This window comes from Fusarium poae, chromosome 2 (assembly GCF_019609905.1).
Source record: "Fusarium poae strain DAOMC 252244 chromosome 2, whole genome shotgun sequence".
NCBI lineage: Eukaryota > Fungi > Ascomycota > Sordariomycetes > Hypocreales > Nectriaceae > Fusarium > Fusarium poae.
Window position 1 is genome coordinate 6,585,636 of NC_058400.1, and position 21,758 is coordinate 6,607,393.

General features: G+C 47.4%; 10 protein-coding genes across 10 annotated transcripts; 4 read left to right on the forward strand and 6 right to left on the reverse strand.

Moving 5' to 3' along the window:
• Positions 1-902: 902 nt before the first annotated feature.
• On the forward strand, positions 903-2,112 carry FPOAC1_006217 (uncharacterized protein; the record flags this gene model as incomplete). The annotated part of the gene is made up of 4 exons (XM_044850704.1): positions 903-1,000; positions 1,050-1,212; positions 1,269-1,800; positions 1,853-2,112. The coding sequence occupies 4 exons, from the start codon at positions 903-905 to the stop codon at positions 2,110-2,112; spliced, it is 1,053 nt and encodes a 350-aa protein (XP_044709416.1).
• A 412-nt stretch (positions 2,113-2,524) lies between these two features.
• Positions 2,525-3,381, forward strand: FPOAC1_006218 (uncharacterized protein; the record flags this gene model as incomplete). The annotated part of the gene is made up of 5 exons (XM_044850705.1): positions 2,525-2,595; positions 2,686-2,839; positions 2,891-3,001; positions 3,051-3,242; positions 3,298-3,381. The coding sequence occupies 5 exons, from the start codon at positions 2,525-2,527 to the stop codon at positions 3,379-3,381; spliced, it is 612 nt and encodes a 203-aa protein (XP_044709417.1).
• A 1,126-nt stretch (positions 3,382-4,507) lies between these two features.
• FPOAC1_006219 (uncharacterized protein) lies at positions 4,508-5,648 on the reverse strand (the record flags this gene model as incomplete). The annotated part of the gene is made up of 2 exons (XM_044850706.1): positions 4,508-5,203; positions 5,253-5,648. 2 exons carry the CDS (start codon positions 5,646-5,648, stop codon positions 4,508-4,510), a joined length of 1,092 nt encoding a protein of 363 aa, XP_044709418.1.
• A 1,074-nt stretch (positions 5,649-6,722) lies between these two features.
• On the forward strand, positions 6,723-8,079 carry FPOAC1_006220 (uncharacterized protein; the record flags this gene model as incomplete). Its single annotated transcript, XM_044850707.1, has 3 exons — positions 6,723-6,797; positions 6,882-7,453; positions 7,512-8,079. 3 exons carry the CDS (start codon positions 6,723-6,725, stop codon positions 8,077-8,079), a joined length of 1,215 nt encoding a protein of 404 aa, XP_044709419.1.
• A 1,648-nt stretch (positions 8,080-9,727) lies between these two features.
• FPOAC1_006221 (uncharacterized protein) lies at positions 9,728-10,183 on the reverse strand (the record flags this gene model as incomplete). The annotated part of the gene is made up of 1 exon (XM_044850708.1): positions 9,728-10,183. The coding sequence occupies one exon, from the start codon at positions 10,181-10,183 to the stop codon at positions 9,728-9,730; it is 456 nt and encodes a 151-aa protein (XP_044709420.1).
• A 775-nt stretch (positions 10,184-10,958) lies between these two features.
• On the reverse strand, positions 10,959-13,636 carry FPOAC1_006222 (uncharacterized protein; the record flags this gene model as incomplete). Its single annotated transcript, XM_044850709.1, has 4 exons — positions 10,959-11,163; positions 11,213-11,355; positions 11,403-11,909; positions 11,957-13,636. The coding sequence occupies 4 exons, from the start codon at positions 13,634-13,636 to the stop codon at positions 10,959-10,961; spliced, it is 2,535 nt and encodes an 844-aa protein (XP_044709421.1).
• A 761-nt stretch (positions 13,637-14,397) lies between these two features.
• Positions 14,398-15,854, forward strand: FPOAC1_006223 (uncharacterized protein; the record flags this gene model as incomplete). Its single annotated transcript, XM_044850710.1, has 2 exons — positions 14,398-14,936; positions 14,984-15,854. 2 exons carry the CDS (start codon positions 14,398-14,400, stop codon positions 15,852-15,854), a joined length of 1,410 nt encoding a protein of 469 aa, XP_044709422.1.
• Positions 15,855-16,094: 240 nt separating this feature from the next.
• On the reverse strand, positions 16,095-17,103 carry FPOAC1_006224 (uncharacterized protein; the record flags this gene model as incomplete). Its single annotated transcript, XM_044850711.1, has 3 exons — positions 16,095-16,817; positions 16,871-16,997; positions 17,048-17,103. The coding sequence occupies 3 exons, from the start codon at positions 17,101-17,103 to the stop codon at positions 16,095-16,097; spliced, it is 906 nt and encodes a 301-aa protein (XP_044709423.1).
• Positions 17,104-17,458: 355 nt separating this feature from the next.
• FPOAC1_006225 (uncharacterized protein) lies at positions 17,459-18,373 on the reverse strand (the record flags this gene model as incomplete). The annotated part of the gene is made up of 1 exon (XM_044850712.1): positions 17,459-18,373. One exon carries the CDS (start codon positions 18,371-18,373, stop codon positions 17,459-17,461), a length of 915 nt encoding a protein of 304 aa, XP_044709424.1.
• A 281-nt stretch (positions 18,374-18,654) lies between these two features.
• Positions 18,655-20,603, reverse strand: FPOAC1_006226 (uncharacterized protein; the record flags this gene model as incomplete). The annotated part of the gene is made up of 4 exons (XM_044850713.1): positions 18,655-19,691; positions 19,749-19,777; positions 19,824-20,033; positions 20,089-20,603. The coding sequence occupies 4 exons, from the start codon at positions 20,601-20,603 to the stop codon at positions 18,655-18,657; spliced, it is 1,791 nt and encodes a 596-aa protein (XP_044709425.1).
• Between the last annotated feature and the right edge of the window lie 1,155 nt (positions 20,604-21,758).

The window sequence follows — 21,758 nt, forward strand, 5'->3', positions numbered from 1 at the left end:
GGTTGCTCCTGTATGTAACTACTTGATGAAATTAACTGATTTTCCGTTTTCAATTTATCCAGAAAGACTGGGAATAAAATGCACCACTGAACCAACACCGGAGTCTGCATACGCGAGGGATGATCCTAGACGGATCAAGTAACTATGTGGAGTAGAGAATGCCTGTTGCGGCTGTGAGAATCGGATGATCAGGAACTTATCCTTGTGAATTTTGAAAACAGTGCCTCTGACAGTAGAAAAGACAAAATTATCAAGTCAATGTAGGAGGACTCTTTCAACCAGGCTCGCATCACTTCACTTTTACACCCCACAGCTTAGTCTATATGGCAGCTTTGTAGGTCTTCCACTCTTCACGACCGACAACGATTTATCCCCCACTCGTGTTACTTACAAGACTGTGTGGCATAGTAATGAATGTCTTCTAGGAATCTGCATTGACAATTCTCCTCAAACCTACCATTAACCGGTCAGTCCTCTCAAAGCAGGGGAGCCTAGTCAGCCGAATCCCCGGATCCTCTTCAACAAGGGACTTTTCCCCTGCATCTGTGCTTTGCCGCAGTCCAACGTCGCAGTCCCATTCCTCATTCCCAAAGCCACGGAGCGACCGCATCAAACCTGGTCCGTAACTCCCTTGACCCTCTAAATAGTACCGCTTTGCAGGAACAACAGATCATGCATCTCTTGGCTCCTCGGTAATACAGTACTCTTTCGTGATACCCTGCTCAGTTATAGACGAATCCTCCAACATACAAGAGGCTGAAGCCACCCAGTGTGTGTTCCGTTACTTTCTTCTATGCAGATCACCTCATCTCAAACACTTGAGCGATCACCTGCAGTTCTGAGACTTGTCTTTCTGCATTGTCTTCCTTGATCAGTCTCCCTTCTCTCTTTAGTTTAACAGCATGGTTGCCATCAAGACTTTGTGGACCGCTGTCCTCCTCGCTGGGGTGGCTCTTGTTGAGTCCAAGGCGTGCAAGAAGCCTCTTATCAGAAGAGAATGGTATGAAACCCCAGTTTACCCTCCATGAATATCTACTGACCTTTAGTAGGCGTTCGCTCAGTTTGGGTGAGAGGGATCGATACATCAAGGCGCAGAAGTGTCTGATGAAGAGGCCTTCTCAGTCATCAGCATCTGATATCCCTGGTGCCAGGAATCGGTGGGATGACTTCCTGGGAACGCACATCATCAATGCTGATGATGTTCACTTTGTGGTACGTCCCAATCATCGCACAACCCCTCATTTGTTTCACCCCTCTAACAGTCACAGGGTGTCTTCTACCCCTACCATCGCCTTCTGATGCACGCCTATGAGCAAGAGCTCCAAACATGTGGCTGGAAGGGTGGCGTTCCCTACTGGGACTGGACTCTTGATGCCGCAGGTCCAGACAATGATACATCTGTCTTTTTTGACTCTCCCATCTTTGATAACAAGCATGGATTTGGCGGAAACGGAGGCTGGGTCCCAGGTAACTTCTCCAACCCCGAGCCTGGCTTGCCTGTCAACCCTCCTTGGGACGTGCCTGATCGTTCTGGCGGAGGCTGCATCAAGAATGGTCCCTTTGCTGGACTGAAGTCAAATCTTGGGCCTGGAAATGGTACTGCGTACAACCCCAACTGCATCCGTCGTGACTTTGCGCCGCTCTCTTTTAGAGATATGTCTGGTCCTGATGCTATCAAGGATGGCATGGCACAAAAGGACTTTGGATTCTTCGATCGCGTCACCGAGAGCACTTTCCACTCTGGTGGTCACTGGGGAGTTGGTGGTTTGTATGGTACTATGACTGACAAATGGCAAAGCCGTAAGTCGTTCCCCTGCCCCTCGAGATATATGATATGTACTGACTCTTTTAGCCGCTGATCCTCTCTTCTGGGTTCACCACGCCAATGTCGACCGCGCTTGGTGGTCATGGCAAATCCGCGACATCAAGAAGCGCGAGAAAGACGTTTCTGGACCTCTCGTTAACTTTGACTATGCCAACCAAATTGCTGGCAATATCACCCTGAACCATCCCATCACCATCTTTGAGACTCGTCAGTTGAAGGCCAAGGTCAAGGACGTCATGCACATTCGCAAGGGAGTTCTCTGTTACGACTACGAGGACACTTACTAAAAGACGAGCGAATAAGTTGTTATACTTTGTAATCATTGTACATAGTTCCTTTTTTCGTATATCTTACGATATTTAATTACACACCATCTTCCCAGAGGAATAACATCTTTGCTGCATCATTCAACAACGTAATTCCATGAAGGCTCTATTACACAATTGAAAGGGAAATTGATCGACCCGTCGGATGTAATACGTAATTAATTGAGCCGTTGTTCCGAAAATCATGAATCACTTCTCACGTAATGACCAATTTTAACGTTGCTGACTCAGAATGGGGGGTTATAAACTTGTAGCCCAAAGGGCGTCGACATGTAGAGAGCGGTATAAATAGTCTGGGAACATTACAACTACAGAGACTACCAGGTCCATAAAAACATTCAACAGTATCCTTTAAACCATATATTCTGTTACAATGTCTTCCGATTCCTCAGTTGTCTACCACTATCTTGCCATTGGCAAGCTCGGTCGTGGTGAGGTCGTCAAGTAAGTGCTCCTTATGGAAGATGAACTTTGCTACGTAAAAGCTTCCAATAGACATACCAATTATTCGAATGAGCTGACTTGTCATAATAGGCTGTTTTTGAAGGATGCTGGCATCCCTTTCGAGGAGAAGAGGTATCCCTATGACGATACTTGGAAGGAGACCAGTGAGAAGCTCAAGAGTCAGGGTATCACACGAACTGGCCAACTTCCAGCCGTAGAGTACAAAGGTCTTGTTCTGAACCAGGTTTGTCTCTGAAAGCTTCAACTCTCAAATTAAACTAACATAAACCGACAGCACATTCCAATTCTTAGGTTCTTGGCTCGTGAGCTCGGCAAATACGACGGCCAGACGAGCCAAGATAAGTATCTGGTAGATGCCATAACAGATATCTACATCGAGTGGAGAGTATGTGTAAAGTCCTTGTCATTTATGTCGGGTACTGACTATAATCCAGGCTGGTTGGGCGTCCAATGCGAGCAATGCGTCGGAGGACTACAAGAACAAAACTGTTCCCAAATACTACGATCTTCTCGACAAGTACTATTCTGAACGTGAGGGTCCTTATCTCCTTGGAGATGAAGTCAGCTATGCAGACTTCGCCGTCTATATGTCGATAGATAACGACACCAGGACCAAGACTATTCCAGTATGTCATTCCAGGATTTATCAGAGAGCTTTAGCTAATATTACTCGACTATCAGTCCAAGATTCCAGATGTGCTTCTCAAGTTGAAAAAAGCATTTGAGAACCGGCCCAACATTGCCGAATACATCAAGCAAGAATGAAATGGAGTTATACTGTCTAAACGCGGAACAAGTGAACCCATGTTCAGAAGTTAGATATAGATATAAATAACAAGTGCATATTTTGTACGTTGCTCAATATAATTCTTTGATGTGAATTCTGGTATCTCATGACTTTACCTATAGTTTAAATAACACAATTCTCATTATCGGTCTTATTATCCCCCACGCTGATATCTTAAGCACTACCTTCAATCCAGCCATTTGCATCCCTCGTTTAAGACCTAACAGAAATTGAAGAAATTGACTGGCATGTCTTTGCTTGAACTTGGCAGGCTCATATGCCAAGAACTTTGGGATGAAAAGACCCTTGCCAAGGCGATGTGCGATCTCGACCCTGCATTATTATGCAGCTGAACAAAGACCAACCGGAGTGAGATGGGAATCACGACCTACGGATGAAGAGATCAATTACAAGCTACACAGCTGGCTGGACTAAATAAGAGGACATCGGCACAAGGTAGCTCAGATCCGTGGGTTTCATGTCTATGGCAAACAATGTTTTAAAAAATGCCATAGTAGTATACTTAAGTCTACTTGCGACGCAGTCTGTCAACTGGGCTACTTGATCCAAGCAAGCTGCCCTCGGGTATCAAGAAGATTGGTTGTTTAAGAGATAAGAGACAGAATTAATGAGTCAATTTATGCTGTTTAGACTATAGTCTTAGATCATTTATTTTTGTGCCCTACAGTTCAGAGGACGTCATTCCCTGCCCAGTAGGTCGACTGCCTATAGAGGTAAGCCTCTGTACAATAACGAAGTGCGAGGATTCCTCCACATAAACTGGGCTGGGAATCTGTCACAAGATGATGGTGGTTGGCCAGTCAAGTACCGTTAGAGGCTAAGGTCAACTGGGTTTGGGGTGCCTCGATTTGGTGTACATTAGGTTACGTGTCGCAGGCGAAGCACAATGACCGGGCGTTGATTACATGCCGATACGCCGCGATAGAATTAAACAGTGCTGGCGGTGGCATTCGCAAAGATACTACTCGGCGCGACAATCGTGAACAGTAGGCTTGTAAATAACAGATGCTTGAAGCATTCATAGAATAAAATTCGCTGGCATTACCGTATTATAGTCGTATATAATTACCCATTAAAATGCGTCTACGTGAGCTTAATGCTCTCCTTGTACTCATCGTTCGAAGATGTCTTCTCAAAGAATCTCGTCCAGCACTTCATCATAAGCATGTTGAGCACGTACAGTCCTGCGCAGAGTCCAACGGCGCCAAGGGCGTACCAAACCCAGGGACGATCGCCAACCCACATCAAGGCCTTGGTATCACCGTGGTGCCACGACGCACCCTCGTAATCTGTAAGGTACGGTTCCAAGGATGTCGCGTTGACGACCTGAACAGTCTGTTCGGGCAGAGAAGGCTGTTCGAGGAGGTAGTTCTTGAGGGCCATAGTGAGGAAGAGTGGTCCTGCAGAGACCATGACAGCGACGTGAGGGACGATGTGCCTCCAGGGTTTCGTGATATCGTTGTAGAGTTGGATGCGCGAGAGTGCCTTGGTGAAGGCGGGGTGACGAGGTGATGTAATCATCATGTCATTGGAGACGCCTGTAGGAGTTGTAGACTTGAAGACAGCGTGGTGCTTGCCGCCGATGGCTTCGATCTGCTCGAGAGGAATGGAAGCGTTGCAAAGGGTGTCCATGTCGAGATACATACCACCGTAGTGGTGAAGAACGAAGTAGCGGATAGCATCGGCGCGCTGGATGTTGAATGGGAAGTTATCCCAGGTGTCGATGAACCAAGGGTACTCTTCAGAGATGAAGTCACGGGCTTTGTCGTCGGTCCAGTGCTGTCCAAAATTAGTTTTGTTCCTTGGGCCTCAATGCCAATCAACATACCATGTATTCGTAGTCGGAGTAAGTATTTTTGCAGCTCTGCACCAAATCGGTCCATGCTTCAGGGATCGTCTCGTTCGCACTCGTCTGGTGGAAAATTCTCGGTATCGTCTGTTGCTCAGGTAAAGTAGGTGGGATAGAAGTATCGTTGAGCGAAAACGTAAGTCGTGCGCCGAAAAGCTCCTCGTTGCGACGGAGCAAAGTGATGAGTGGCCAGAAGGCGTTGACGAGGACAGAAACGATGAAGATGTCGATAAGAACCAAAATCACATTGGAGCGGCGAAATCTTGGCAATCGATGGTACTTCTTGGGAACTTGAGAAGCCCAATCCATGTGTTCTTCATCGTAAGGGGATTGACAGTCGGCGCGCGAAGGGCCGAGGATTGGAGAGGAAGACATTTGAAAAGGAAGTTGTATTATTAGAAAGTATAAGCAAAAAGAAGAAAGAATAAGGTGTCCAGAATTGACAAAAAAGGAACCACCAAGAGGTGTTGAAGTCGACTTTGTGCCAAGTCGCGATCGATTTGTTTTGTTTGGTGGTATTAAGGAGTGAGAGGTTTAAAGAGCAAAGCTTGGCTTCGAATTAATCTGACAGGACGAGGATGAAGGAAAGTGGAGAGTAGAGGGTCGCTTGAAGTCCAGGGTCGAGTTTTGACCCTTTATCGCCTAAAAATCTTTCAACTTTTGGGGGTAATCACTCCACTGGCCCTCTGTTAGTTGGGGACGACATAAAAGGCGGTCACTAAAGAGCATCAAAGTTGGGAACACCTTTTCTGTCATCCATGAAATGAAACGCCCCTTGAACTACCTACCTAATTTAGCTCTGGACAAAAGCCAAGCTCTGACTTTACCGAATTGAATTGTAGGATATGGATCTTGTACGTCACAGCTGACATTACTCAGGGGCTATGCTATGCATGCACAAAACCAATCCATCTCTGGACTGGTGACTGGTGACACTGCTGCACAGCACTGAAGTTGGTGCACAAATTGCGAGCACGCGCTCTATCCAACCAATTCCAGCAAGGCGCATGAGCTGGATCTGTTCATCTCCCTGCTGCCCTTCAATGCCCACCGCCCCTAGGTACAATAGCCTGTCGCGCCAGCGGGAGGCTTTTGGCACAGCGGCACGCGAGCGATGGTACCGGTAAATCCTGATCGCTGGTGCATCTCCCTTTAGGTTCCTTTTTATCCTTGTCCTCGCCTTGTTGTCGGAGCAAATCTTTTTCCCACTACCGAACATCTACTCAAGTCCTGTACAAACAAGGCAAGGACAAGTTTACCAGGTTTATTCTCCGCGTCTTCCGAAGTAAACCTTGGCTTTACCTGACCTTTACTTTACTTTACTTGACTTTACCTTTTGACCTCACTTTTTACCTTCAACCTTAACCTTACGCTTCTTCTATTTATTCCTCCTCCTCTGGGTATTTTGTTTATTATTTTTTATCAGGACATGCAGCTTCAACAAACATAATGGCTCAAACAGAACAGAAGGATCAAGACTTGGGCGCACCGCAATTTGCCTATCATGCCGTCGTCGAACCAATCGTACGTACATTCAATCCCCTGTCGATTTCTTCACATCTTGCTATTCAACGATGATCACAGTCTAACCTCACGTGGCTGCTATAGTTTATCGTCGGTGTCATGGTAGCATCTTGCTACTTCAATCGCCTGCGCAACTTCTCAATCATCCCTTCGTCGAAGCAAGATCAGGGCCTGTTGGGTCAATCGAAACTCGAGCCATGGGATGAAGACGACGTCCACGACGAGACGGAGCGTGCCAACCTCGCCGCTGCCTCTTCGCCGACCTCGTCTCTGACAGAGGTTCACCCTCCCAAGCAGCGCAGTTGCTGCGGCGCCGCCATCCGCACGCCCAACTCATCCCGCTATGCCAAGTACTGGCATTCGCGATTCATACAAAAGTTTCCTTTCCTCGTCGAGATGTTCTACTGGGCTGTCAACTTGGTCTTCTACGTCGGTGTCAAGAATGCGAGCGAGCTTGTCGCTGCGACCGATGGAATATGGCAAACGGCTGAGAACCATGGAAAGGCGGTGTTGTGGTTTGAACATGAAGGGCCATTCAGCTGGATGTTCCCCCTGCGTGAGATCGATGTGCAGTCATTCTTCAGAAATGACCATCAGACGATGCTCACCATTCTCAACCGTGCTTACTCCCTTATCCATATCCCCGTCACAGTCAGGTATGTCTTTTTGTCATGACGTCTCGTTATTGAACTTGTCTAACGGAATTTATCGTAGCTTCCTCGCATGGTACTACTACGCCGCACCAACGCATGCTCAATTTGCCGAAGCTCGTCGCATGATGACTTTGACCAACCTCTTCAGCTTCGTCGTCTTCACCACTTACCCATGCATGCCGCCTCGCCTTCTTCCCGAAGAGTATGGCTTCTTCGACACTGTCCGTCGCGAGGACGCCGAATCCATTTACGCCACCAACAAGTTCTTCAATCAGCTGGCTGCTTTCCCCTCGCTGCATTTTGGTTATTCGTTCTGCATTGGTACTGTGCTCCTGTACCACTCTGGACTGTTCCGTCGCCGTCTCGCACCCCGCGAGAAGCGTCTCAGTAAGATGTGGCAGGTGTTTTTCGTGGCTCTCAGTATTTTGTACCCTGCCTTTGTTCTGACTATTATTGTCGCTACGGCGAACCACTACTGGCTCGATGCTATGGCCGCTACACTTGTTGTTCTGGCTGCATGGTTGTCCAACCGTATCTTGTTGGGACTGCTGCCCCTGGAAGATCTCTTCCTCTACTGTGTCAAGCTGGAGAAGCCATTCCCAACCACCGGAAACAGAGGAGGCAAATAAACGAGTGTCAATGTCTTGTCCTATGCACACAATCAATATGCATATTTTGCTTTCTATACCTACATTACGAAACAGCATACAAGCGGTGTAGCGTATAATGAGTCCAACAACCTAATGTTAATCTAGAATAATGTCAATCCACAAATGATGATCCAACAGAACTTTGTCCCCCCACTTCACGTATTGATCGGTGATTCCCACAACCCGCGACTCCGTACTCCGTACAAAACATCGATTTTCACAAGCCCTCGGACCTGATCGTTTGCTTAGCGGGGTGTGTAAAATTGTGGTGGAGAAGATTCTCCTCTTCCCCCTTCTTTGCTTCCACACGCCCTTTCGCGGAATTAAATATGGATCGCGGGCGTAAAAAACATCGGACCCGGCGGGAGATTGTGATCCGAGTTTCGAAGGTACGGAGTTTCCAGCGTATCGGAATCCCGATCCTTAGTGGGCAAGGGGGAAGAGGTTAAAAAATAAGCAGTGCGTTGCAATGTTGCGCTGACTGTACTGGGCTGAGATTGAGGTGACGTTTACGCTTGTGATGAACGAACGCGCGGCAACGAGACCGACATAATACGCGTTTAGATAATGATGCTCAAGTTAAAATAAGCCACCCATGCAAAGGGTTGTATCTACACGTGGAATATCAACGGTTGAAGTTCTTGAAATGTCCTTTTATGGTCCAGAAGAAGGGATAAGCATTGGGCGTCAAGAAATAAGCTTCTTAACAGTTGAACTCGTCGCAGATGTCTTGGATCGCATTCCTATCCTCGTTTACAACCTGAGGGGGACCATCATCACCATCCATAAGGTCTGAAGCTGACTGTATTAAATAGAGCCACTATCGTAGCGACAAGGATGCTGCTTAGAATTGTTATGCTGCAAGACATTGATCCTTCTCGTCAATCGCAATCCTTAGGCGAATGTTTGGGGGTCTTAACCCACGATGAAGATGTTATCAGACTTGCTACAAAAGCTTACCGTGTCGCGTAAATAAGAACTCTAACGCTCACATGGCTTTACAAAACTGCTCTCATGTGTTTTCTTTCGAGTTTCTGTCATATTATAGAGTCTCTATATGCGCAGATTGATGGTCAATCGACGATGCGAAAATATCGTGCTCAAATCGTCGGATTTACCCTGAAGCTCTCCACTAACTAAGCGTCGGATCCTTCCGTAGACTCTGAAAAGTGCCGGGCCAACTTCTGTTTTGTGCCTTCCAGGCTTGTTAGTACAGAGGAAACTCTATTGCGACAGTCAATTAATTGCTCCTTACCTACTAACGTGACAACATTACGCGCGCGATGCAGCCATTTGCCCAGGTTACTTCGCGCCAGCTCTTCAGTCTTACTCTGTACTTCTACCATGATCGCATTGTACCACTGCCTTGCTTGCCTTGAATGATGGCACAGCACAGCACTAGGATCAATTAAATGGCACCTACAATTACTGACAAAATTTATTCAAGACACCAGGCGCAATCAGACATTGACTGTGAATTCATCAGAGGCTGGGCGATAAGTTACATATACATGCGACAACCATAATCTGCCCATCCATCATCCATCGCATCGCATCGCATTGCGTTGTGGTAATATCATTCCGTCTCTCAACAACCCATTTCATACTTTTCTATCAACTCCATTTTTTACTTCTTGGAAGCAGCCTTGGCAAGGTCGGCGAGGGCCTCACGGCGCTTGAACTTGGCGTCAGCGATAACACCAGCATCGGCGTCGCTGGAGAAGTTTCCGCTCCAGGTAACAAAGGTCTGACCCTCGTTCTGGCCGGAGGTGATGGGGTAGGCGCGGATGGTGCTGACAACGGAGGTGTAGCTCAGGGCGGGCTGAGAAGAGATGACGCTGTAGGTGATGTAGTGGTCGATGCTGGAGTGCTCCTCCTGCTTAACCTCGAGGACGGTACCGTCCTTGAAGGTCCACTTGACGATGTCGGTGTCGGGAGAAGAACCCTTGACCCATTCAGAGGACTCGAGGGCAGAGTAGAACTTGGAGAAGTCCTGGAGCTTGATGAGGTGCCAGACGTCGCTGAAGGAGGCCTCAATGACGGCGGACTCGATGACCGAGGTGGAGGTAGGGATGGCAGACATTTTGGATGAGAGTTTAGTTTTGGAGTGGTTTGTTTGTGTCAAGACAGTGATGGAAAAGTTCAAGAAGTGGTGATGGGAGAGAGGAAAAAGTAGTAGAGGCACAGTAAATAGAGGGGTCAAACTTCAAGTGGTGGGAGGGCTTGTTAGTGTCGTCATAGGCAGCTCAGAGCTCTACAAACAGAAAGAGCTGCTCTGCCGCTGCCACTTAAAGGAATGTCATGACTTAAGCAGTCGATGTCGTCACCGTCCTGGCTTCCAACTCAATTCGATCTACACCATCTTTATGCGTCTTTACGATAAACATTCACTATCATCAATCAACACACTTGACCCATCGTAACTAAGGGTCCTCGCGATAATATTTTTTTTTCTCTTTTTTTTTTCTTGGGTGGGGTGATACGGGTTGGGTGGAACTCACGATAACACGAATTGTCCAAAGAAGAGCCTTCAATTGAGATTCATTTACTGTAATACCCACTCCAGCAATTGATCAAGTAATAGGTATCTGGAAGTGCCAAAGATGAAATTAGTAGGACAATTTATGCTACTTATATTGGACTTCTCGGGCTGTTTATTTTTGTACCCTAAGACGTAGACCAACTCTTATGCTACCCTACCTAGTACTCAGACGTTTCATGAGGTCGTACCGCAACACAATTACTGCTACAGGTCTTCAACACGGTCCAGAGGGCCAATATCATAATCCTTATCCAATTGACTTGGATGTCTCTATAATAACCTATTAATGTTCTACACATACTTTTATTACCCATACTCATTCTTGAGATGCAGTTTCAGATGCCTCCCCTTCAAGTTCCTTCTTCTCCTTCTCCTTCTTCTCAATCGTCGTCTGCTTCTCCCACATGGCGTGGTATCTTCCTCCACGAGCCAAGAGCTCATTATGTGTACCTCGTTCTACAATCTCGCCCTTGTGAAGAACAATGATCTGGTCCGATGTTGTGATTGTAGACAAGCGATGTCTGAGAAATTGTTAGTCCAGACTTGTAACTGCTGGGGGGTTCGACTTACGCAATGGTGATGGTTGTGCGTCCGGCTGTTACACGCTCAAGAGCATCCTGAATCTGTCGCTCAGTGTGTGAGTCTAAAGAAGCGGTGGCTTCGTCAAGAAGAAGGATCCGCGCATCTTTGAGAATAGCACGCGCGATAGCAATCTGCCAAGGTTAGCTAAATGCAGACTCTTCATTTCACAAGAACTTACTCTCTGTCGTTCACCGCCAGACAATTTCAGACCTCGCTCTCCAACCTTGGTCTCGTAACCATCAGGGAAGTTCAAGATCCTCTCGTGAATGTTCGCAGCCTTGCATGCCTCGTACACATCCTCCTCTGTCGCATCAGGTCTCGCATATAACAAATTGTACATGATTGTTGCGTTAAACAGTACGGTATCCTGCGGCACGACACCAATGTTTCTGCGCAGGCTGTCGAGCTTGACATCTCTCAAATCATGGCCATCAATGGTGATAGAACCGTCTGTGACGTCGTAGAAGCGGAAGAGAAGTTTGAGCGAGGTGGACTTTCCACTGCCGGATTCACCAACGATGGCTGTCTTTGTGCCGGGTGCAACGGTAAAGTTGATGCCGTCGAGGACAGGACCGCCCTTCTTAGTTTGGTAAGCGAATTTGACGTCGTTGAAGGAAACCTCGCCCTTGATAGGAGGAAGAACGATGGCGTCTGGTTTCTCGACCACGCCAGCAGTTTCTTTGAACTACTCAAGTTAGCATGTTCCTACAATGAGGTGGCAGGAGAGCTTACAAGGTCAAGAAGTCGCTCTGCTTCAATGAGATTGTTCTGCAGCATGGTGTAATATGTACCGAAGAAGTTCAAAGGGCCCTGAAGCTGAACAAAGTAGTTGATGAGACTCACGAACTCGCCAACAGTCTGCTCTCCGATAGAGATCTTGTATGCCGAGACGGCAACGAGTAGTGCCGTGCCCAGAGTGAAGATGGAGCTCTGGGTAAGGTTGAGAGCTGCCAGGGACCACTGCACAAGTCGTTCAGCGCGTTGAAAGACAGTAACGTGTTCTCTAAACCTTCCTGTCTCGCGAATGACAGCACAGTTGTGTTGAACCGTCTCATACGCCACGATGGCATCTGTCTTGACAGCCTCCATCTCTCGTGTTTTCATTGCCATGTCTCTCCTTTGCTTACCACGGTACTTGGCCACGTAGATAGTAAGGAAGATGTAGGACCACATGATGAAGAAAACGATAATGAGATAGAACGGATCAAACTTGTAAAACAGTACGACGCCAGCAACAAAAATGTCAAAGACCATGGGGAAAACCTGGAAACAGAAACTCTCAAGGAAGGTGTTGATTGAAGCGCCTCTACTGAGCGCACTGGTGACCTCACCGACCTTTTTGTTGAGATGAAACTCCAGAGAAAGACCCAAGACATGCTCAAATGCAGCAGAAGACAGTCGTCGGAATAGAGATTGCGATACTGGGATCCAGAGGACGGAACGCGCTGCTCCGAGAGCACCTTGGTTGCCCTGGAGGGCACGGTAGACGACGTAAAGGAAGATCTGTTTGTAAGGCAGCTTTCCTTCGCCGAGGTTATCCACTAGAACACCGAGTTGGAGCGGACCAAGGACGTTGACCAGACGCTGGCAGACTAGGATGACGATGCAGACTAGGACGATGGCTTGGTACAAAGGCGAATCCTTGGGCCACAGGTAAGGAAACAGAACTTTGAAGCCAGCAAAATAATCCAGCCAGCCGGTTCCTGAAACTTGCGTACGTCTTGGTTCAGCTGCGGAAGGGGGAACGCTTCCATAACCTTCAGCGTTGCCATTTCCATTCTCCAACAGACCCTGTCGCTCCTCAGGCAAAGATTTTGGTTGTAGGGATTTCAACTTGTACTCTCTCAAAGTAAATGAGCCGATCATGAGAGCAAGAACAAAGACTCTCGCCGAGCCGATAATGTTGGTGGTGTCGACAAAATCAGGTGAGACACGAAGTTGAGGTTCCACCGCGGACAAGACTGCTGCGATGACGATTTCTGCAAGCGCAGCAACACACCACGCTGCTAGGTGAGCGCCATCCGGATTCCAAGGACCTTCAGGATCGGGGAGGAGACCGGCAAGGAAATATAGTAAAACGCCAACAAAAGATGCTAAGTATGCGCTGAATGAAAACAGAATCTTTCCTTTAATATCCTTCTGATCCGCAAAGACCTCCTTCGTAGTAAGAACGACACTCGCGATAATTAATCCTGAAAGAACAAGCTGAAAAACCCATATTAACCTCGCGTAGAGCCGTTGGATTTTCTCAGTCTTTGACTTGAGATCGTTGTCTAACGCGTTCTGACGCGTTTTGGGATCGCCATGGCGAGCGAGGTAGAACTGAGCAGATTGGACACCCAGAAGCGTGACGAATAGGGCGCACGGATAGGCGTAGAAGCCTATTTTCAACCCAAGCTCTTCCTTAGCCATGACGAGAGGCAGTGATGGTGTTTAAAGGAGAGTTTTGGTGTTGCTAGATGATGTCAAGGTTGCCGGGGTTTTAATGTTCCGAGGAGACCGAGGCGAAGAGAGATTAGTCATCTGATTCATCAGCTTGAATAATGGCGAGATTCTTCTTTTTGTTTCACAACAATCATTTCAGACAAATTATTTGCCTTTTTTATCTTGTTCGTGGACTAGTTCTGCCTGTCTCGTTTTGTGCCTGTTAAGACTAGCTGCTTTCACCGTTCCCGGTTTGTCCGATGATTAGCTGCATTCTCCAAAGCAACCCTGTCGCTCTGCATGCCGTTTCCAGGTATGAAGCGAGACATTCTGTTCACCAATGAGCCTTATCTAATATGCAATCAATATGGTTGCCTCTTCTAGAGCCTATTTGGGAATGGGTTCATCGAGGCAACTGAAATTGAGGCGGGGTGCTTGAATATCAGGCTATGCTGTTGGTTCCAATACTGTGATAAAGGTGCAGCTCGACGTGTCAGCCGTTGAGTGATAATCAGGCTCTCACCTTGGACCGGAAAGAGAAAACCGAGCACACACACTCATAATCTTTTGCATTGCTTATGTGAATTGAGAAGCAGGCTGTGAGGCACACTTCAATGTCCAAATGAATGAGCATGGAAAGGCACAGAGTGTATGCCAATTGAGAGGGCACAAATAGGCTGTAATCTCCCCCGTCTCAATCGTTGTAGACCTTTTACTTTCGCACCTCCTTGCTAAAAAAAGATTTTACAATGGCAGAAGTTATCGGTATAATTGCCAGCGTCATAACCATTGTCAACCTGGCGAAACCCACTACCAGGTTTGTAGAAGCGTTATACAAAATCGCCAAAGACGATGGCTCGATGGAAGACGAGATTATTTCTGTTGCGGAGCACATTGAGTCTGCATACGAAACCATTGAGCTCGCACGATTACGGCTCAAAGACAACTGTGATCGGATTAAAGCAATGGACTATCCAGCTTCAAGAGTTGCCAAATACATTGAGAGAGGCAACCTGAAAGAATCAATCCGGAAACTCACAGAATATTTCGAGTACCAGCTAGCCAAGGCAGAAAAAAGCTTGATAAATTCCAGGTCAAGCAATTTCCGGATCGTGAACGGGATGAAATGGTACCTTTGGACAAACATGGAAATGACTACGATTTTTACCACGTTGGACAGGGTCGTTATGTACCTCTCCATCATGGGCCCCATCTTGGAACTGGAGATCACAACTTATCTTATGGATCGAGCAGGAGGAGAGATAGCTCAATTGTTGAAAGTGCACATGTAAGCGGGAACGTGGTCTTGTTCTCTCAATAACTAACACTATCTAGTCATTCCCTACGAGATCAGCTTGAGCAATCAGAGAGGGTCGTGAAGAAAGCTGTCCGCAGTAAGAGACTAGAGAAGAACCATGGGAAAGATTTTATTGCAGAATTTGAAGATTGTGCAACGCTACTTGTCGGTCTATCAGAAAGCATGCGCCGGACTGGGACTGTTCCCACCGACAAGAGGGCACGGAGGCATGGTGAACGGAAACGACGACGTAGGCACACATCGGATCAATCATCCACGAGCAGTAGAGATTCTCTCTCAACTTCAACATCCGGGTCATCACAGCAGACTGCTAGTTCCACCGATGGTTCATCGATTCAGACAACACCTATACTCAATGTACGGATGTCTCGTTCGTATCATAGGCCACCGAGACAACAGTTTCCACCTTTTCCACAGTCGCGACAGAACCCCCAGCCGCCTCATATGACCGAGATATCCCAGACGCCAGAAGTGACTCAGACTCCTACGAGTGATCGGTATGTAGATATCGGATCATCGGTTGAAGGAGGATGGATAAGAGACCCCGGAGAACCAAATGTGCCGCCTCACAAAATCAGCTCGATAACGGATCCACGTGTATTTGGCAACTACATCTCGTTTGTAAAAGCCGAGGAACTCGGTTTACAAATAAAGGAACTGGAACCAGATGATGCTCACCACCCATCACAATCAACAGAAACTAACAATCGCGTGGGCCGAGTCATAGGAAAGGTTTCGGGGATAGAATGGCGACAAAAGAGGAATTCGAAACCTATCATCGTTGACTTTTGGGTTACAAAGTTGCATCCCAGTAGGATGACTGAACAGTTGATCTTTGGGACCGAATTTGTAAAGAAGCTTCGAAGAGTTTCCGAGATGGAGAGATAGTCGGCATGCTTATCATGAAAGGGGAACAATGTAAGAATCTCACCATAAGAGATTCAATCAGTGAATTAAGTACATGATGCTCTCTATTTGCTGTCTGTTTTGGCTTATCTTGACCAAATCATAAACTCATCTTTGCCACGATCAAGACCCAAATTCTTTGGGGCTATAGACTGACAGTCGTGATAGATACATGGCCATATTTGTTTGTCGACATCCACAAAACAAGACACAACTTTGGCTCTACAAGGAGGATGCCTCTCTCTTCAACTCGGTGCGTCGAACCCGAGTAAGCTTCATAATAAGATCTAACCCCAACTCAGTGTTCCTGATGACATTTTGCAGCCGTTCATTCTCAAGCAAGTAGGCTTTCGCTTGAAGTACACTGACGAAGACACTACGCATTCCCCAATCATCCTTGATAGCCGAAGTGTAGAAATGCTCCACAGCAAGTAGGAACGATTCGCTGTGGTGGTGGATCTGAGCCTCGTCCTTGAACTTGTCAAGAGATAGACTTTTGAGATCTTTGATTCCGTACTTCTCGCCCAGTGCGTAGACCCTTACGTGCAGAACGAAATTTGGGGTTCGTGATGCAGCAAAGGGATTTAGAGTTGGTACTGTAGGTACAGGGGAAACGGACTTGGGAGAGTTCTGCGACTCGTGTTGGAACCCGAAACGACCGCCATGCTGGCCGTCAGAACCTCGATATCTGGCCGGAGTGTCGACAGAGCTTGGAGATGCATCGAAGTTTGCATTCGAAGAAAAGTTTGAAGGACTAAGTCGGTCCATACATCGTCTTTTCGCTGATCCAGACATCAGCTCGGGCTTTTGCATGGAATCATTCTTTTCCTCAGGAGCAGCAGGCGTCTCTGGAGGGGTATAGTCTTGGAGGTACAAATACCGGATCATCATCTTGACAGCTACGGGATCATGACCAGAGAGGTCGATCTTGCCAGTACTTGCCCCCTATGCCACTAGTTAGCGCCTCCCATGGATGATGTTGTAGATAACAAGCGTACCTTGGACTCGTCATCGCACTTGGCGGCAAAAATGGGGGATCGGGTGCAGACGATCGATTTGTGGACGGCGTATCTATCTGTGTCACAGATGATTGTGAGATCAGAATATGCACCTGTCTCCAGTAACCTGCAACTACCGTGAGAACCTTGGCTACAAAATCAAGAAGAGAGACGTACTTTGAGAGCGACTGACGAAACTCGCCGGCCAAAGAAACAGAATTAGAGAGCGCCATGGCCAGGGAGAGACGCTTCAGTGAAATAAAAAACTGCTTGGTGATGAAGAAGGCACTCGTTCGCTGGTGGGGGAAGGAGAAAAAAAGTGGGAAGGTGCTGCGCGGGCAGCTGCATACCTAACAAACACCGTCACTTCCCTAAGGTAAGGTACTAAGGTACCAGTGACAATGCACTGCAAGCAAACTGCTTCCTGGGAGCTCACGGAGTACGAATACCGAAACAGCCCACTTAGATAATGAATCAAATTAGTTGTTCCAGATCAGCCATAAAAGATAAAATCTCGAGAGGCAGGAGTCACTTCTTCGATTGTTGAGTGTTTACTTATCACGTTTCCTGACTGACTACCTTGATACTCTACAGAACATCCTTCAAGCTCATCAAAACCTTTGAGTACGCCATATCTCTCGCATCAGGGTTAAAGAAATCACGGCTGGTTGCTTTGTCGAACGCGTGAGCCCCCTGAACCTTGACAACTTCAACATCAATACCACCTCGCGTCAGTTTCTCCCCAAATGCTTCGATCTCTGGTGCAAATATATCACCCGAGCAGGCGAACAGCATAACATATGAAGGAAAAGACACTGCGTCAGCATACATGGGTGATGCCCTGGGTGATTTGCAGTCTTCAGCTCCGGGAAGATATGCTTCTGTGATAAGACGTTGGAACCAAAATGGCAGTGGTCGGATGGGATCCGCGACTATCTTTTGTTCAGGTGGGATGATGAAGTCTACACCTGGGTAGAACGAGTATACCGCTCGAATGTTGATGTGCTTAAACTCGCGTCTCAGTTCAGAGGAGGCAACCAATGCCAAGTTTCCACCTGAGCTGAAACCAGATAAAGCAACACGGTCGAGATCGAATAGATGCGACTGGCTCTCAACCCATCGCAACGTATCCTCGGCGTCTTCAATAGCGGCAGGGAAGGGATCATCTGGTGCTTTACGATAATCTGCATCGAGAACAAGAATGTCCCTCTCCACAGCTACCCGCTCGCAAAATTCATGGTCCATACCCAAGTTCGGCAACATGCATCCACCTCCATGCCAGTTGATAACAATGCCGCGTTTATCGCCGTCAGTATAGTTTTGGGGGTAGTAGATCCATGCATCTATGAAGCGATTTAAATCGCGTGATGGGATACGCACAAACTTGCGGTTGCAGGTCGGTGAGGGTTTGAAGTGAGGACGTGTAGCGACCTGATTTACAAGACGTAGTAGTGTGACTATGATTTTGAGGCGAACATATTGCCAAAATGTGTGAGCGGCCATTGTGGCAGTGTCGTGATGGTCGAAGGTTGGGTTGGGTTACAAACGTGCTTCTCATGTAGCGGCACCAAAGACATGACGACTGGGCGATGTTCTTATATCAGCCTATCAGTCCTTTCAGATGGGTCTGTCGATCATCTCCACTCGCTTATCGGCCGTGAGTCATTGGCCGAATGGCGTTCCGTCCATGTTCAATACGCTCCAATACGCTCCAATACGCGGCGTATCCGTGGTTTTGAGGAAACATTATCATGACATTCTAAGTCTACATCTATTTAACCAAATTAACACATATGATTGTACACTCTCTTCCACAGAGGCCATGCTTTCCGTGCCTGTTCCTCCTCTTCATTCCATACCTGCAGGTATCTACGACCTGTGTGAATATCTATGTCTTGACCTCGAACAACTTTTGTCCCCATCCAGATTTTATGTACAATGTAAAAGACCAAAATAACAGGCACTGTCAGAATCTGCAAGAAGAAATTCTTGATGCGTTCAGGCGTTGTGAAAGGCGCTTGGTCCGTAGGTTGGATGGGCGATATGGCCACCCAGAATTGGAGGAATAATACAGTGGTGTAAGCGAATAGAGCCACCCATGAGCCCCAAACGCCGACTTGTGATTTGAATGCCAGCTGGGATAGCTTGTAGCCTGAGAGTTGCCATGCTTTTCGGAAGCGGATGTGACAGACACATATGGACGCCCAGGTGAACAAGGTACTTAACCCGCTGATGGCGAGAAGCCAGTTGAAGATTTCGTTGTGGATTTTGGAGTTGGCGACGAAAGCAAGTAGACCTACCGTTCCGCAGCAAATAATCGCAATAAGTGGTCTTCCAGTTCGGTCGATATAGGCAAAGACCTTGGGTGCTAACGACTGCTCCGCCAACGCGGCAATTGTCCGTGATGAAGCATACACAGCCGTGTTTCCAACCGATATCAGACTGATAAGAATAACAGCGTTCATAATATCTGGCAAAATATCCGAGCCGCTCATCTCGATGGCGATGACGAAGGGACTGGCTGCCGCATCTGATCCGTACTTGGCACCCAATAGTCGAGGTTCATTATATGGGACGAGCAGGCCGATAAGAAGAATGGAGAGGATGTAGAAGAGGGATATGCGCCAAAAGACCTGTTTTACGGCTGCTGGAAGAGACTTTTTCGGGTTGCTTGTTTCGGCGGCGGCGAGACCGACCATTTCTGTGCCGGCAAAGGAGAAGGTTGCAGTAACGAGGACACTGGCGAATCCTTTAAAGCCATTGTTGAAGGCGCCCGGATTCTGCCAGTGACTGAAGCCAATGTAGCCGCCATCTGGTTCACCTTTTGAAGGTCAGTATGAATTGTCTCTGGCTGCTTCGCAAGGTTGGCAGGACTCACCTGCTATGTTGATAATTATACCGAGGAGACTAAAGACTGTCAGATTTTGACTTGGTGAGAGATCAGGCAACCTACATGAAGCCCATAACGGCGGTGATCTTGACGGCAGAAAAGATAAACTCGGCTTCTCCATAGCCTTTCACGCCGAGTAAATTGATGCCGAGAATGAGAAAAAAGAAAAGGATAATAAATATTGACTTGCTGGCATCTGGGTTCCAGTAATTTGTCGTGAATGCACCGGCGATAATCTCAAGTGGTAAAACTATGAGATATTGTAATGTGTAACTGAGGAATGTTGATAAAGGTGAAGCAATTGACTGACTTCCACCCCATAGCGAACCCCCAAGACGGATCCAGAAATCTTGTTGAGTAATTTGAAAAAGACCCTCCAACCGGAAACGCGACACTCAATTCTCCAAGAGCTTGCATGGTAAAAAACTGCATTGTGCCCATTGTCACAAAGGCAATAAGTAGCGAAGCCGGTCCTCCCCGAAATAACGCCACTCCGCTGGCGACAAAAAGGCCGGTGCCGATAGACCCTCCAAACGCGATCATTTGAAGATGTCGATTTTTGAGCTCACGGGCGAGGGCGGTATTGGCAGAATTGTAGTTGGCTTTACTCATATTGAATAGCCTCCCATTTGTTGCGTACGCCGTGTTGTAGCTGCTGAGTGAGTACTCATCTTCAGAACGGCTCGGCGGCGGGGCACGCGTGAAACTTGTCAGGAGACGGTGCAACGCGCCCGGAGAAGTTGAGTCTGGGCCGATATTATTTGATGAGGGTTCTGGTATTGGTAATGTTTTTGGCGATGGCGGAGGAAAGGCCTGCATCTCGATTTCCCTCTGATAGGCCATATTTTGAGTGTGACTGACTCTACCTGTCTTCTCTTCTCTTCCGCAACACCTGAGAGATAGATAGCTGGGACTGGGATGTGAGATGGGGCGAGGTGAGCTGAGCTGAAGAGCTTAAAAGACTTCCTGATCAAGGGTGAGATTTTCGTCCCTTTCTTTTCCCCAGGCTTGTCTGATGCACGTGCCCCTTTGCCACATAGCAGCTAAACTCATGCCGTACTAGACCGGTGATGGCACACAGGGGTAAGCGAGGTTACGGACGAATCATTGCAATTCCACACTTGACGGCAAGTCCGTTTGCGGGACAGGGAATTGTCTATTGTCTTTTGTCGAGTTAGATCAGGGGCACAAGCAACAAACTAACTCATGTCAATGGTTGTTTTTCTCTGACTATCATGGTACTGTACGTGTGAGAGAGAACAAGGAAACTCGCATGCATGACGGATTGCTGACAGTTGACGTTGCACCATTCATGATTCATGCTCTAGTTAAGTTAGTCGGCCGCGTATCAGCCGTAAACTCTAATCAATTCCCTCATCTCCGGTTAGGTATTCGTATTTATTTCCTATTTCCACCAACTCTTTCTCTGTTTTCCCAATTTAAATTCCCAGAAATCCAGTCTAGATCGAATCCGCTCTGGCGATCGAGAACGAGAACGGGAGCGGAGACTTGCAACGCACCGGTTCCGTCTCTGCTGGTCTGAGCTTACCTTTTAGTTAGCTTGGACAATGACAGCTGATAAATGCGACAGTTGATCGGTTAAATTGACTTTACCTCCGAGTTCAATCCACCTCTCAGCGTTGTTCATCGAATTCCAACTGCGAGTCATGTCAACGCCTCCCCCAGACGCCTATCTTTGACCGGGCTGTCAAAGATTGCTAATCATCATGTATTTGATACCTAGCCACGTGATTCACTAACCTCCAACTGGTTTATCACGATACTCATTGCCTACACTTCGTAATTAATGTATAAAATTCCGTAGTTTTATTTCTACTCTGGGTATTCACTTGCCAGCTGACATGAAAATAGCCATTGACCGCCTGACCTCCAGCTTCCCGTCGGAATGGAGTTGCCGTCTCTATTGATTGTCGCACAGCAGGGATATTGACGATCTTGGTCCTATTCAGCCCCACAAGACATCATTGGGGACTCAGA